This window comes from Populus alba, chromosome 10 (genome assembly GCF_005239225.2).
Source record: "Populus alba chromosome 10, ASM523922v2, whole genome shotgun sequence".
NCBI lineage: Eukaryota > Viridiplantae > Streptophyta > Magnoliopsida > Malpighiales > Salicaceae > Populus > Populus alba.
The window spans coordinates 5,843,539-5,860,841 of NC_133293.1; the positions used below are offsets into that span (position 1 = coordinate 5,843,539).

The following is a 17,303-nucleotide window of genomic DNA, read 5'->3' on the forward strand; positions in this document are numbered from 1 at the left end:
TATTGTTTTGTCAATTCCATTCTCCAACAACTCAATCTTTTTTTATTTTATTTTTTTAATTTTCATCTTCAATATTAAGTTGTTTGGTATTGAACTTCATAATTTTATTTTTTTTTAGTTTGCTTTTGATAAAGTATTCCTATCTCATGGGATTTTTTTTTTAATTTCCACCTTCGAATATGAATCTGTTATAAATAAGCTTGTATAATTTTTTTAATACCTTTTTTATTTAAAGTATATCATCGGTCTTTATGTACAGATTGCAAGGACTTGAACAAGTTAATTTGGGTTGACTTTAGATTATTTTTTTGTTATTTTTAATGATTTTTTTTTATTTCATCCATCAAATTGCGTTGATTTGGAAATTAGTTCATAATTTTTTTTATTTTGCTTTTTTTATGGGGTTTATTCAGATCTCAGACTCAGATACGAGTTTGCCAGCGTTAACACAAAGTTGACTCCGAGTGATTTTGGTTTTTTTATCTTTTTTTTTTTAAATTTTTTTGTTTTCATATATACCCAAATTCATTGAAGTTCATGAACCTAAATCACGGGATTATAGAATTAAATCTCTGAATTGATCTATAATAATAAATAAAATAAAATATGAAATGATTAAACTTCTATAAAAAAAAATAGATTACATAATAATCAAACCTAACACACTTCGATTGAGAAGATGCATAATTAAGTAGAAAGATTTTTAATTAAATATATTTTTAAATATAATATTAAAATTTTTTATTAATTTAAATAATATGAAGTTCAAATTTTATCATATTTTATAAACTATAATACACACACATATCACTATAGCATTGTTTCATCTTAGCACCCACCCCCCTCCTTAAAACAAATAATAAAAGCAAGTAGCTATGGCCAACAACAATTTTATCATCCGATCAAAGGATAGATTCTCCATCCATGATCTAAAACAAGTTGAACTTGCTGACTCAAAAAATCTAAAATTTAAAAAATTGATTAGAGTTGAGTTTCTTGTTCAATAAATTATGCATAGATATGATTAAAAACTTAATTAATTTGTTTAAGATTTTTAGTAACTTGATTAATTGGATTAATTTAATCAAGACAATACTAAAAAAATAAAAAAACGAAAATTTATTTTAAATAAAAACAGTTCATCTAATAACTTACTTTTTCATATTTCGTTCCTGGATCATGCTATACCTATCAATCCCTTTGGCGATGCTACAGCTAGATTTGAGCCATTTTGATTGGAAATAAACCAACCAAATTACAAGACAAGAGAATTCCTTTTATCATTAGATCGGGGGATTTGCTAAAAATTTGTTACTTAAAAGAGTTTTTTTATTTTGCTAAAATGTACGGTTAAATCGTTGGAACAATTCTTACAAAACATTTTTTATTGGAATAATATTTTGTGTTTTTTTTATAATTTCAAAATATTAGGCGCTCTCTATATTTTTTAGATTTCCTTTATGTTATGTTATATTTTTTAGACTATGAGTTTAATATGTTTACAAGGGTTGATTGATTTTTTTTTGATTTTATATTTCATTATTAGATTTATTGAAAAATTGAGTTTTATGATTTTTTTAATTTATTTTTTATAAGATTATCTTGATCTCATGACCAAAATTATTGGTTTAGCAAAAATTAATTTAAGTTAACTTTGTTTATTTTTTATATCATTTTTAATTGAATATCTTTAATTGGGTTTCGTAATTGTTTTTTATTTGCTTTTCTTGGGGTTGTTCCAATCTCATGATTAGAGTCGCAGATTTAGTTGGTTGTTTTAAGTTGACTTTATTTATTTTTTTGGATTCATTTTTAATTAGGTTTCGTAATTTTTTTATTACTTTTCATAAAGCTATTCCCGATCTCATAATTTAAGTCATAGTTTGAGAGGCTAATATGGGTTAATTTGGTTAATTTTTTTTGGTATTTTTAATTGAATATATATATTCAATTTCACCCTCCAACAACTTAATTTTCCTTTCCTTTTCTTATTAGTATTTTTTTTTTAATTTCATCTTTAAATAATATATTGTCTGAAAATTGAGTTTTGTGATTTTTTTTCAATTTAATGAAGTTACTCTATTCTTATGGATTTATTTTTTTTCTCAATTTCAATCTTCAAAATTGGATATTGTTGAAAATTGAGCTTCATAATTTTTTTTTATTTGTTTTTTATGAAGTTATTTTAATCTTATGACTCATGTCACAAATTTAACAGGTTAATCCAGGTTGACTTGGTTTATTTTTTTAGTTGATTCTTTCATCAATTTCATCTTTTCAATATTGAGTTGGTTGGAAATTATGCTTTTTAAATTTTTTTTTATTTTTTTTTTTATGAGGTTATTTCGATCTTTTCATGATCCAGGTTCCTGAGTTTGACATGCTAACTCGGGTTGATTTGAGTTTTTATCCCTCTTTTAATTTAGTATTTTTTAAATATCATCGTTTAATATTAAATTGATTAGAAATTGATTTTCATAATTGATTTTTAATTTATTTTTTTATATAATTATTATAAATCTTATGGTTCATGTTATAGATTTGATAGATTAACCCGAGTCATCTAATATATTTTTATTTCAATATTTTAAAAAATAATTATCATCTAATATATTATCCTATTATATTTTGAGTTTATAATTAAATTTTTTTTATTACAAAACACGTTTGAATATTTTTTCCATCAAAGTAAATTGATATAACTCGCAGCAAGCAGACAGCACCATTGAAGAGGAATAAATAAATAAAGGAAGATAGCGCTAGCTTGAAGTCACTTCACGGGAAAACTGTAATTATTAATTATATGACGTCCTCCAAAATTAAATAAAACGAGGCCATCTCGTCTGGTTGCAACCATAGTGAAGAGTTGGGGCCCTCTGTATTTCTTTATTTTTATTTTATTTAGCTATTCTTAAAATAATATTAAGAACATGTTTCTCAATATATACATATATTCACTACATTGATTTAACTAATACATTAAAAAATAAATCTTTAAATAATCCAAAATTAAAAAAATCAGAAAAAAATAAATACGTCAAAGATTTTGTATTTAGTTTATTTAGAAATATAGTTATGATTGATTTTTAAAATATTTTTTACTGAAAAAATATATTAAAAAATATTTTTTATTTTTAAAAAATATTTTTAATATCAATATATATTAAAATGATATAAAACACAAAAAAATTATTAATTCAAAAGTAAAAATAAAATAAAATAATTTAAATTTTTTTAAAATATAAAAATAACCCGAAAATTAATTAAAAATTTTTGTAACTTCAACCTATAATTTTTTATTGTTTTTGAGGGATTTTATGATATGAGAAACATATACACGAAAAGAGAGAGAAAATTATATATTATCTCATATATCTCTCTTTTTATTTATTTTTTAATTTCTCCTTCCTATCTCTCTCTTTTTATTATCTGTTTATCATTCATTAATCAATTTATTATTAAGATACTAATTAGCAATCATCAAATTAAAACAAGACATGTGGCTCAATTAGACTCGCTAAGAGCGTAAAAAAATCAATAAAAAGTAAATAAAAATAAAAATAAAAATTCTTCCTCACCATCATCTTCCTCTTCCTTTCCTCCTCCTCAACGAGTCAAAAAAGAAACAGGAGTGGTAGTATATTATACTGTAGTATATTCTCCTTCCTCCAGTCAACTGCGTCGCTTCCCTTTCTTTTCCCTTTCCCGGCCGACCACAAAGCCAAATCTCACCGTCAGCTTCTCCAGATCTGCACCTCACAAATTCCAGGCCCATCTCCTCTCACTCATTCGTTCAAGATCCAGAAATCTCTCTTTTATTTTGGTTTTGAAAAGAAAAAATGGATTCTGAGCAAAGGCGGAAGAGAAAGCAGCAGGGAAGAATATATAGACCAGCATGTGCCAAGTTGTTATTAGTAAGGTCCCTAACTGTATGCTTATCTTGCTTAGTATTTCTTTTGTTCATTTCGTCGGATCGTTTACCTATCCGTAGGGACGGGTCGTTTCGCCCAGTTCTGAGAACTTCCACTATGTCCCTCTTGCCTGCTTTTCTAACCGGTGGTGGTGGTGGTGGTGTATCCCAGTATCAAAATTTAGTAGTAGAAGGCAGGGTGTTGTTGCCTGACCACTTAGTGTTAATCGTTTCCAGTAAATTAACTCCACCAACTGATAATTTAGACTGTGTTTACTACGACAATATGCTTGAACGAGCTGTGTTAAAGCCTGTTATATCTGTTGATGGATATCATCAACAGTTGAAGTCCATTGTGAGGTGCCACCTCCCGCCTCTTAATTTTTCTGCTTCAGTTAATTTGCGAGGGCGAGGGCGGAGTGGCGATGTTGTGGTGGAAAGACGTGAATGGTTGTTGCGGCTTAATCAGAGTGTGGTTCCTTCCTGGAACAAGGTGGTTTATGAGGCAGTTTTGGATTCGAATGGTTACAGTAGTAATGTGGTTGTGTTTGCTAAAGGATTGAATCTTCGGCCGCATAGAGAAGCCGATGCTAGGAAATTCAGGTGCCACTTCAGTTTGACTGATTTTGATCAAGGATTATTTGTGTTCAATACTCGAGCAATTGCAGCTGCTCAAGAAGTTTTTCGGTGTTTGTTGCCTCCTAGTATTCTAAACAATCTAGCTAAGGCTAAGGACATTCGAGTTAGTGTTAGCCGTGTTGATTACAATGTTGAAGGTGCAGATGGAGCTCCTCTGCCTTCGGTCGCCAAAGTTCAAATCATCAACTCCCATGAGCACAAGAGTAACACTAGGAAGTATGAGCTCTGTGCTTGCACCATGCTGTGGAACCAAGCCTCTTTCCTTCGGGAGTGGATTATCTATCACGCCTGGCTTGGAGTCGAGCGATGGTTCATATACGACAACAACAGCGATGATGAGGTTCAAGAAGTTATTGATGAGCTTAATTTGCACAAGTACAATATCACTAGGCATGCTTGGCCATGGGTTAAGACACAAGAGGCAGGCTTTTCACACTGTGCTTTGAGAGCAAAACATGAATGCAAGTGGCTTGGATTCTTTGATGTTGATGAGTTTTTCTACTTCCCACATGGACGGGGACGATATAAACCTCGACCAAATTTACTACGAGCCCTCGTCAAGAAATACTCAGATTCACCCAAAATTGCAGAGCTAAGAACGGTTTGCCACAGCTATGGGCCATCTGGATTGACATCACCTCCATCAAAGGGTGTAACTGTAGGTTATACCTGTCGGCTTGAGGCTCCGGAGAGACACAAATCCGTTGTGCGCCCTGAGCTCCTTCATACAACTCTTCTTAATGCGGTGCATCATTTTAAACTACGGGATGGATACAAATACCTGAACGTGCGAGAGAGCAAGGTTTTAGTGAACCACTACAAATACCAGGTGTGGGATTCCTTTAAAGCCAAGTTCTTTAGAAGAGTTTCGACCTATGTCACTAACTGGCAAGAGGACCACAATAAGGGATCAAAGGATAGAGCGCCAGGTCTTGGGACAGAGGCCATTGAACCTCTCGATTGGCGGCTTCGGTTCTGCGAGGTTTGGGACACTGGCCTCAAGCATTTTGTTATGGCCAATCTTGCCGATTCGACGTCTGGGTTCCTTCCCTGGGAGAGGTCCCTCGCGTAACGGATTCGCATTTCGATGTGCAAATTATAGCTAGGCACCCATGGATAACAACAGAGCAATCACACAAGCAGCATTCTTTATTTGTTTTATTTTGCAATTTTTTTTATCCTGATTTTTTTTATACCACAACCGAAAAAATTTATATTTCTTCACAATTACCAGATGTTACTGTAAAAATGCAAATTACACGGTTGGAAAGGTATCTAAGTGAGCGAACTTTGTGAGTGATTGATGCGAATCTTAATCTTATGATTATATAATCACATAATCTTAAATTAAAATTAAGATTTGATCATGAAAAGTCAAAATAGATCTGATAGGAGTGTGACACAATAAAAACATGTCTTAAGGCATCAACACTATTAGAATGAAGTAGAATGATGTCACGAAGCCAGTTAATCTTTGATAAGTCAGATTAAATTTGTTCAAGAACTGAAGAATGTAATAATCACTTACATGTTAAAACTGAAAAATTCAGAAGTAATATTAATTAATGGTTGCTGAAATTTTAGTTACATGAGTTTAAATAGTTCTTGAAAAATTAACCCTAATGGGTTTATTCTTGTGGGCTAAACTAATCCACATACAAAACTAACCAAAAAACCCTAAACTGAAAAGCCAATGACATGATCCAAACAAGTTTTGAATTCTCGTTCAAAACAAAGTTTTAATTAAGCTCAAAATAAGCCTTGGACCTACATCTCAAGTCCTTTCTAAACTACAATTCACCTGAAAATTTACTCCAACATAGAAAAATACCTCTAGAATCTTCTGGTAAAGTTTTAGCTCGATCCAACGATTGGATTTTGAGTTATGCTCAATAGCATAAAACTGGATGATAGAAAATTTTACACCAAAATCCAAATTTGACCTTACTTGAGTCAAATCACAAGACTGAAACGTATCATTCCCTTCCTCTTTAAAAAGATTCGCCTCAAATCTTGAATAGGATTAGTAGCGACTTCATTAGCCTTTTGTTTAAGCCTTCATAATCCCTTTATTGCTAATATTTTTCTCCAACAACACTGTATGAAAGTAGTGACTGACAAGAATTTTAAATAAGCACACTGTACTAACCATTTGCATACATACTTTTGAATGATAACAAGAGTAGCTCTTCTTTATCTTTCATTTTTTTGGCATTGTACCTCCTTTTTCTATGAAGCTTGAAGATCATAGAATTCTTGTTCTAAAACCCCCTAAACCATGGCTTAGTTTTTCATATCTTTGAGCTAGAATCCTCCTTCGTTTCCTCTCCCTTGCTGAACACATGACACAAATAGAAAGAATAGAAGAAGACGAAGTCACAACAAGAATACAGTTTACAATAGGAAGAACATTGATTTATACTCGAAATTACAAATCTAACTTTTGTTTGGATCAGAACTGATCGAAAACAAACAAATGTGAAAGTGATGAAAATGACTCAAACGATAGTCAAATATCCCAAATAGGATGATAATATACTGGCAGGAACAAAATCAATAGAAATAAAATAAGTTTTGAAAGATAACACAAAACAAACCCGTTACGACAAAATAAAACCTAATTCTAGAACCTAAAGAAAATGTTATTCTAATGAACTCGAATTTAATGTATAGTATTTGGATACTAAGAAAACAACAAATCTCAGTTTATAGGTCGTTTTATTATGTCTAGGTACCCAAACTCCTTGTATGATCAGTTTGTGTCAGAATTGAACCACAAATTAAAATCTCAAGAAATCGATATCCAAATAAGCTAAAATTTAATATAAGGTGCAATCTCACCCCCAATACACAGAATATGAAGTTTCAATTGATTCTTAAAACTAGCTATTTGTTTTCTTATGGTTCACTAAGAGTAGTGATTTTGCGGTAGAATTGAATCTCGAATTAAAACCTCAAACAAACAATATCAACATAAGCCCAAATTTTATATATGTTGTGATATAACCCCCAATAGAAACATGAAGTTGCAATTGATTTTGAGGTGATTTGCTTATAGTTCACTAAGAGTTGTGTTTTTGCGGCAAAATTGAACCTCGAATTAAAATATCAAGCAAATGATATTTGAATAGGCTCAAAAATATATGATGCAATCTTAACCCCAATAGACAGAATATGAAGTTTCAATTAATTTTGAGATGGTTTGCTTATGGTTCACTAAGAGTTGTGTTTCTACGGCAGAATTGAATCATCCTTCAAATTTCATCTAATATATATATATATATATGTGTGTGTGTGTGCGCACGCGCGTGTGTGTTAATGATATGATTAAACATAATAACAAGATGAAATATAACCCTTTTTTTCTTAGATGACACAAACACAAATTGATGCAAACCTCGTGAATCCATATAGTGTATAAAATACCTTTGGAATCTTCTAGTAAGTTTAGCTCAATCCAACAGTTGAATTTGAAGTTATACTCAATAGCATAAAAATTGAACAATAGAAATTTTATGTCAAAATTTGAATCTGATCTTGTTTGGGTCGTATCACAAGAGTGAACCGTATCACTTATGTTTTTCTTTAGCTTCCTCTTTCATTCCTCTTTCATTCCTCTTTCAATAACAATAGTATAACAAAATTGATAACAAAATAGCAGGCTGAAACTATGACCAAGTTCTTGCTAGTTTATCTTACCAGTCATGTTCTTACGATAACATATAGTTCTGCTTAAATCTATTTTTTAATGCAATATTAAGACTCTAAAACGCTATCATCAAACTTCTCTTATCATATAGAACTCATTTTTCTATTCTTTTTTCTTTTTTATCCTTGCTGTATAGTAATGAAACTAGCTATTTGATTGTCTTTCCTTAAAGATGGAGGATCTAAGTGTATTTATATAAAAACCTTGCATGCCACCTATGTTTGGTGTCTTTTTTATTTTAGTTCTTCTTCCAATTCCACCCTTGCTTAAGAAACTAAAAGCAATAGGCCTTCAATTAGGATAAAATCGCCCAAAATAAAAGTTTGAGGACCAAAATGAAAAAAAAACAAAGTATCCACAATAATCTAATGAACATTACTCAGCTACAGTGAACATATATTTGACAAATTTTGGTGCTTCGTGCTTGTGCTATCACAACTCGGAAGTCAAGGTGAGTAGCATCACTGGAAACTGTGTTCACCTATGGCATGAATTGGGTTCAAAATGCTATGCTGCCTCCTTGTTCTCACTCCATCTTCGTTTTGCCACACCATGATTTGGTTCGATAACAATTTGTCTCCTCCTGGTTCACAAAAGCATGCAAGACATCAGAGAACTTGTAAATGGATTCACAAATTTTAAAATTGTATTGTGTAAGGAATAAAATAGATGCAACTGTAGGTTTCAACATCCATGAGTAATTTTGATGCTTGGTGCTCTTGGTGCTCTGTGAAACATGTTCTTAAATGCGCATCAATTTCCCGTTAGCAACATCAACACACATTCTCTTGTATGAAAAACATTTTCATAAAATGCTCCTTATCGAAGCTTTGAACGAAACATGATACATATAATTCATATGGTTATAGTAACAGCTTATCCAGAAGACGGCAGGTAACAAAAACAGTTTGACAATATCATAATGCTTAAATGCAATTCAAAAATTGAAATTACCTTAAATAATGGACGCAACAAATGCCATGAACATGAGAATCCAGACGTCTACATAGTTATTATCAGACTCTATCTTGCACTGCCTATCATTTATTTACAGCATGTTTTGCTAGAGTAGCATCCGGTTTTTCTCCAATAAGAGCAATCCATGCCTGCAAGCGAAAGAAAATTGGAAACCTCAAATCTAGTGAAAGATATTTACAGACAAAAGTGATGTCTAACACTCATTTTGATCCTTTCGCAATCCATGACCAAGTGGCGATAGAATATTGTGACATGCATATATATGTTATAACTAAAAGAAGAACAGACCTGGTCGGAAGATGTGAACCCCTTAATTGTGTCACCACCAATTATTGCAATTCCTTCATCTCCGCATTGCCTGAAACAATCATATCGACTTGGTAATTCCTTGATGTGGAAAACTCGTGCAGGTAAATCAACGAAAAATGAGTTGCAAGGTTCAGAATTACAATCCAAAGCAGAACAGTATTCTTCACGATATAAATATGAATTAAACATTATGTGATTTCATACAGTAAGCTGGAAGTACAAATGATGGTTCAAGAATTTATGAGACAATGTCTTTGAAACCATGAAAATGATCATGTCCAACAAAGCAACAGTGCATTCTATGATGAGGGAAAAATTATTTGTTCATGAGTCAAAATAATATTACAGTTCGTGACCAACAATTCTTGATATGTACTAGCTCAATTCAACTCAACTAAACCTAAATATATATATATATATATATATATATATATAAACACATGAGGCACGTTTACCAGAATCTGCCTACCCCTCTCTATTCAGTACTGCCATGGACTCAAATTTTTATAACCTGTTGTGATTCAAGACCTTTCTTTCACTTCGGCACATGTCATTTTTTATCTACCTCTCCTAATTCTCCATTAACATTTCAAGTTGACCACTCTGTCTCACTGGTGCAACCATAGGTCAACATCAGACATAGCCAAACCATCTCAAATGACTCTCGGTTCACTTTTCTCTAGAGATGCCACCTCTGGCTTCCTACAATGTACTCATTTTCTTAACCAGTACTTTCTTGTGCTTCTACATGTCTCTAATCTTTTTACAAAAAAAAAGTTAAAAAAAACTACACTTTTAACCTTCAAGACTATTTATTCTATCCTCAATAATACCCAGACAATCCATGTAAAAGATGTAGCGACCTTTATTCAGACGAGAAAGAAAAGATCTGCTTGCAGTTTAATTCAAGCATCCAATGCAGCTAGAATAAGCGAAAAGTCAACAAATTAATAATCAGAAAAGGTGGTGATTTGCTTTTTTAATGTGAAGCGTGTTACAGCATCTCGACAAAAGTGGAAAACAAATTCAAATTAAACTTAATGGGAAAAAGTGAGCTAGATCACCTGTGTGTTCAAAGGTAGAAATGGCAACTCAGATATCCCAGGGTAGAGAGAAAAGGTTGGCCAAATAGCTCTCTGCAAATAGAATCAGCAAACAATCATCTTTTAGTACTTTTTCAGCAAGCATCTCTTTCTTTTTTCTTTTTTTAAGATCATCACATGGCAAAGGATTCAAAACAACAAAGAAAGCTAACAAATCATGGAAAATACTTTCGAGATGCAGATTTTATAGCAGCACGGTAAAGTGATCCTTGCATCAACTTGGCAGCATCGACAGCCAGTGCTTCATTATCGACAGATTAAGCTGCCAAGCCAATTTGTAGGATACAACAGTAATCATAAATAACAACTAGAGACCTGCAGCATGTAACACCTGACAGTGATTCCCTATTTCCCAATTCCTCCTAAAAATGTTGATGATTAACGAACAACTGACAAGGAAGCACCTAATATTCCACCTCAAAATCTTTTCAAGTACAGTAGTAGTAACGTAAGCAGAAAAGGCAGAAACATAATAGCTCGGAAACTACAAAATCAGGAAGGTGGAAACATATAAACTGGCATTCCACGCCTTGAGGATTTACCTAAAAAAAGGAAAATAAAAATCACACTCTCCAATTTGCAATCCAATTAACCATGGAAAGCAAGTGCGTCGCCCTTACCACAGAGATAGATTTAGGGCGAATTGCCAGCCATACCAGACCGGTTAATGTACTAGTCACAGCCAATCCAAGTGTTAACAAATCAGCACTGGATTGTGAACAGCCATTAAAAAAAAAAAAAAAGACTTAGCATCATTACCTTAATAATCAACAAAAACAACATGATTAAGGATTAAGAGATACGACATTTCAAGTCAGAACCTAGCAATAGCAATGAGAAATTTTACCTGCTAGCATCGACAACGGGAGCTATGCCCAAAACGGCGCGATTGGCGAGCACGGCCAAGAAAGAAGGACCTCCCACAAATAGGGGCGTTGTCCAAAATTATTCAGTGTTTTTAATTTGACCGGTCATCTAGATCAACCCTATTTATTTTATAAATAAAAAATAATATAGTTTTTGATAAAAAAAAATTAATGAGTTGTAACCAGGTTTTTAACCGGGTTAACCCACTAAGTCAGCCGGGTTTTTAACTACCCTATTTATTCATAAACTTGGCCCGGTTCCAGCCACAAGTCAGCTAGATTTCAGGTCAACCTGTTATTAGACGACACACCAAAAGCATGCCACTCAGCCAGCACCACGCAGGACATGCAGGACGTTACATCAATTGCACACCAGCCGCCTGTCACTCTAGCAGCTGTAACAAGATTTGTAAATACAACAGATTCTCCCATTCTGTTATAAATGTATAGAACGATATAATGTGTTAAGAAGTTGTTAAACTAAGCGTAATATAAATACAACAGTGCATTACGTAAAGAAAAGCAAGACAGTGAATTATTTTTGATATACACAGTGAAGATTTCGTCCTTCATGTAAATTCTCTCCTTCTTCATCTTTTCACATCTTCTTCAACTTATTTCATGGTATCAGAGCTATAGAGAATAATATCCATGGAGGATTTCTCAGAACATCAATCTTCACCAAATATACATATTAACCCAAACATTACCCATACAGCAACCACTCAGCAGTATTTGAATCTTAACAATCATAGCAACCCCTTTCGACTAGACACCGGAGACAACCCAAACATAATCCTAGTAACAAAGTTACTTAATGGCGATAACTATGCAACTTGGTCTCGTGCCATGCAAAGAGCTCTTCAGGCCAAGAATAAACTGACATTTATCACAGGAACCATCAACCAACCAACTGACCAAGCAGACCCTCTTTTTGATTTATTTGAACGATGTAATGACATGGTGGTTTCATGGCTTCAAAATTCTATCAGCACCTCTATCAAATCTAGCATAGCATTTGTTGACAGTGCTTGAGATATCTAGCTTGATCTTCAAGACTGTTTTTCACATGAAAATGGCCCACGCATCTATCAGTTGAAGAAAACCTTAGCCAATCTATCACAAGACAATGATACTGTTAGTATTTACTATGGTAAGCTGAAAACCATTTGGGATGAAACATTGATCTATGATCCTATTCCATCTTGCAGTTGTGGTGCCATGAAGATTATCTCTAATCGTTATCAGCGAGATTATGTCTTCCAATTTTTAATGGGATTGAATGACTCTTACTCTACCATACGGGACCAAATCATGTTGCTTGATCCCATTCCTACCATTACTCGTGTCTTTTCAGTCATTTAGCAACAGGAATATCAACATCAACTTGCTTCTCTTTCCACACAACATGATGTTATGGCTTTTGCAATCAGAAGGCAATCTTCATTTCCTGCCAAATATCCGTTCAACTCTAAGTTCAAAAAGGAACACACCTACTGTACTCACTACAAGATTACTCGGCACATGTTGGATACTTGTTTCAAGGCTAGCAATGTTGCAGCTCCTATTTTTTCTCATTGCAATCTCACTGGTCACACAATGGAAAAGTGTTATAAACTACATGGCTATCCTCCAGGCCACAAACTTTTCACTAAGCCTAGAGGTGCACATGTTCTTACAGCACAATCAACTCTAACTCCTGCGGCTACTGTTGACAATTTCAACAATGTTCGAATCAGTTTGACCTAGGCACAATATCACCAACTCATGGCTCTGCTTCCCTCATCCACTTCTTCCCTTGCTCAGCCCTCGACTAAATCTGATACTTTTTACTCTCCTCCCGTATCTGGTATCCCTTCTTATTTAAATGCCCATGCACACACTAATCTTTCTCTTTCTCATGCACCTTGGATCATCGATACAGGAGCCACAGACCATATGGTCTGTTGCACCTTTTTTTTTTCATGACCATTACATTTGATATACACCAACCAGTTGCATTACCAAAAGGCACACATGTTTTTGCCACACACATTGGCACAATCCAACTCACGCCTTTAATTTGCCTCACACAAGTTCTCTGTATTCCTTCCTTTAATTTTAATTTACTTTCCGTAAAAAAATTGTCCACCCATCTTACCTGCTGTGTTATGTTTCTATCTGATTTTTGCTTTATTCAAGACCTTCTATCTTGGACAACGATTGGGAAGGGTGAAGTGAGGAATGACCTCTATCATTTTGTCAACTCTGTCGTTTCTCCATCCCTCCTGGTTCATACATTATCCCACATTTCCATTTCACAACGTTCTGTTGCAGCTTCTGCTTCGTCTAAACAAATTAATTCTGAATTGTGGCACTGTCGTCTAGGCCATCCATCTTTTCTTGTTTTGTCTTCAATCACAGATCCTGTAGTAAAAACCAACATTTTTGTTACCAATGAAAAACCTTGTTGTATTTGTCCCTTAGCAAAACTTCATCGCTTACCTTTTTCTTATAGCTTTCATCGTGCATCGCAACCTTTTGAGATTGTGCATTGTGACATATGGGTACCTTGCTCCATTCCCTCCTATGATGGTTTTAAATATTTTCTCACTTTAGTTGATGGTTTCACCCGCAGCACATGGTTGTATCTTCTTCCCACTAAAGCAGACACTAAACGTAACATTGAATCTTTTGCCATTTTAGTTGACACTCAATTTAATTGTAAGATCAAAATCTTACGAAGTGATAATAGAGGGGGGATTTCACATGAAAGATTTTTTTTCATACCAAAGGTATCATTCACCAAACCAGCTGTGTTGAAACACCCCAACAAAACGGGATTGTAGAACGTAAACACCAACACCTTCTCAATGTTACCCGTGCACTAAGATTTCAGGCCAACCTTCCACTTCAATACTAGAGTGATTGTGTTTTAACAGCCACATATCTCATCAATCGCACTCGTAGCCTCCTACTTAAACACAAGACACCTTTTGAACTTTTATTCAATCAACTTCCCACCTATGCACATTTAAGGATTTTCAGGTCTCTTTGTTTTGCCTCCACCCTTTCACGACAATGTAAGAAATTTGACCCTCATAGTCACATGTGCATATTCCTTGGATATCCTTTCGGCATTAAAGGGTATAAATTACTTGATCTACAGTCTCATACTACATTTATCTCTAGAGACGTTGTCTTTCATGAATCCATTTTTCCTTTTCATTCTTTTTCACTTCCATCTGACAACACAACTTTTGTGTTCACTAAACCTTTACCCAACACTCTTAACTTTTCTATTGCTACTCTCAGTCCTGATGTTTCTGCTCCTTCTCCTTCCACCGTTATCCCTCAGCCAACAACTACTGGTTCTGTCATCCCCATGTCAAACACCACACCTGCCCTTATACCTCTTTCTGAATCTACTCTTCGCTGGTCTACTAGGATCAAACGAGCACCATAATATTTACAGGATTTTCATCACCAGGCCTCCCTCGCTATGCCTTCCCAGTCACTGTCCAAGTGTTCCCCTTCCAACACTGGTAATCCTTACTCTTTGCATAACTTTCTTGCTTATAAAGGGTTTTCTCCATCCTTTACTGTTTTTTCCACTACTGTCTACATGCACATTGACCCTGCTACCTACAAACAAGCTGTGAAACATCCCGATTGGTGCAAAGCCATGAGTGATGAATTGCGTGCCTTAGAACATAATCAAACATAGACTGTTACTGATCTTTCTTATGGCAAGGTCGCCATTGCTTGTAAATATGTTTACAAGACTAAGTTTCATGCTGATGGCAATGTTGAGCGACTAAAGGCTCAGCTTGTCGCTAAAGGTTTTTCGCAGCAAGCTGGAATTGACTATACAGAACTTTCTCCTCTGTTGTAAAGCTTGTCACCGTCAGAGTTCTTCTCTCTGTTGCAGCAATAAAGGGCTAGCCCTTTTTCCAATTTGATGTTAATAACGCATTCCTTCACGGTGATCTAGAGGAAGAAATCTACATGCACAAACCTCCTGGCTACTCTGTCGGTGGCCCTCATCAAGTCTGCCGGCTTCTTAAGAGTCTATATGGACTCAAGCAAGCTTCCCACCAATGGTATTCCAAACTCTCCCTATCTCTCATTGCTTTTGGTTTTACACAATCTAAAGTTGACTACAACATGTTTACTAAAGTGGCTGGCACCTCATTTCTTGCTTTACTGGTTTATGTTGATGACATTATCGTCACTGGTAATGTTCCTCTTCCATTGCTGCACTTAAAACCTTTCTGCATAACCAATTCCAAATTAAAGACTTTAGCTGCTTACGGTATTTCCTCGGTATTGAAGTTGCTAGATCCCCGACCGGTATTCATCTCTGCCAAAGAAAGTATGCTCTTGACATCTTGGCTGATTCAGGTACCTTGGCAAGCAAACCTCTCAAATTGCCCCTTGAACAGAACTTCAAGCTCAACAAGATTTATGGGGTTCCATTACCAGATCCCAGCACCTATCGCTGCCTCATTGGCCATCTTTTATACCTTACCATCACCAGACCCGATATTTGTTATCCTGTTCAGATTCTCAGTCAGTATATGGACACTCCCACGACAACACATCTCACCACAGCTCACCGAATCCTTCGTTACATTAAGTCTGCACCTAGCCAGGGCATTCTATTGTCTTCTTCTTCACAGATTCAACTCAGAGCTTTTTGTGACTCTGATTGGGCCTCATGTCTTGATACTAGGCGGTCAGTCACGAGTTACTGCATCTTCCTTGGCAACTCCATTATTTCCTGGAAATCCAAGAAACAATCCATCGTATCACATTCATCAGCTGAGGCAGAATACAGGTCTATGGTTTCCACCTGTTCAGAACTAACTTGGCTTCGTTATCTCCTTCAGGACCTTCTTTATCTCATCCTCAAGCAGCCCAGCTTTACTGTGACAATCAGGCTGCCTTGCATATTGCTGCCAACCCGGTTTCCCATGAACGAGCAAAATATATCGAATTGGATTGTCATGCCATTCATGACAAGATACAAGATGGCAGCATTACAACTACTCATGTTGCCTCTCGGTGTTAACTCGCAGACATCTTTACCAAAGCAATTCCTTCTTCTCTTTTTCAGACACACTTATCCAATATGAGAATATTTAATCTCTATTCTCAATCTTGTGGGGGGGGTATTAGACAACACACCAAATGCATGCCACTCAACCAGCACCATGCAGGACATGCAGGACGTTACAGCAATTGCACACCAGCCGCCTGCCACTCTGGCAGCTGTAACAAGATTTGTAAATACAACATATTCTCCCATTCTGTTATAAATGTATAGAATGATATGGTGTGTTAAGAAGTTGCTATACTAAGCGTAATATAAATACAGCAGTGCATTATGTAAAGAAAAGCAAGACAGTGAATTATTTTTGATATATACAATGAAGATTTCATCCTTCATATAAATTCTCTCCTTCTTCATCTTTTCACATCTTGTTCAACTATTTCACCTGTCAAACCAAACCGAGTTTTAAAATTATAAAATTATTGAGTAAAAATATAAAAGGCATAAGGCGTTAGATTTTAACTATGAAGCCAGAACTATTCATTTATACAAAAAACATTGTCGAATAAAAATGCCCAGTCGTGTTGGCATTGTAGGAAGATTAGACATGTCGACTTATTGTGTAATTTTTAATAATTTATTTTCATCCTTAAAATTTAGTTTTGGACAATTTAATTTTAATTGAAGAATATTATTAGCACACAAAATACTATGGAATTACTTTATATTTTTTAATAATTCATTTTTGTTTTTA

At 34.5% G+C, this 17,303-nt stretch overlaps 1 protein-coding gene and 1 long non-coding RNA gene across 5 annotated transcripts; one reads left to right on the top strand and one right to left on the bottom strand.

The window, feature by feature from the left end:
• The first annotated feature begins 3,567 nt into the window (after positions 1-3,567).
• LOC118045422 (glycosyltransferase family 92 protein RCOM_0530710) lies at positions 3,568-5,710 on the top strand. Its single transcript, XM_035054045.2, has one exon. It carries the CDS (start codon positions 3,840-3,842, stop codon positions 5,619-5,621), a length of 1,782 nt encoding a protein of 593 aa, XP_034909936.1. The 5' UTR covers positions 3,568-3,839; the 3' UTR covers positions 5,622-5,710.
• Positions 5,711-8,524: 2,814 nt separating this feature from the next.
• LOC118045417 (uncharacterized) lies at positions 8,525-11,613 on the bottom strand. 4 transcript variants are annotated; one of them, XR_004686980.1, is made up of 7 exons: positions 11,496-11,603; positions 11,269-11,356; positions 10,817-11,190; positions 10,610-10,681; positions 9,525-9,594; positions 9,213-9,364; positions 8,525-8,841 (listed from the first exon to the last, which is right to left on the bottom strand). It is a non-coding gene; the product is annotated as an uncharacterized lncRNA (long non-coding RNA). The 4 variants fall into 4 exon arrangements; XR_004686979.1 differs by lacking the exon at positions 10,817-11,190; XR_004686981.1 differs by lacking the exon at positions 10,817-11,190 and having other exon boundaries at positions 11,191-11,356.
• Positions 11,614-17,303: the final 5,690 nt, after the last annotated feature.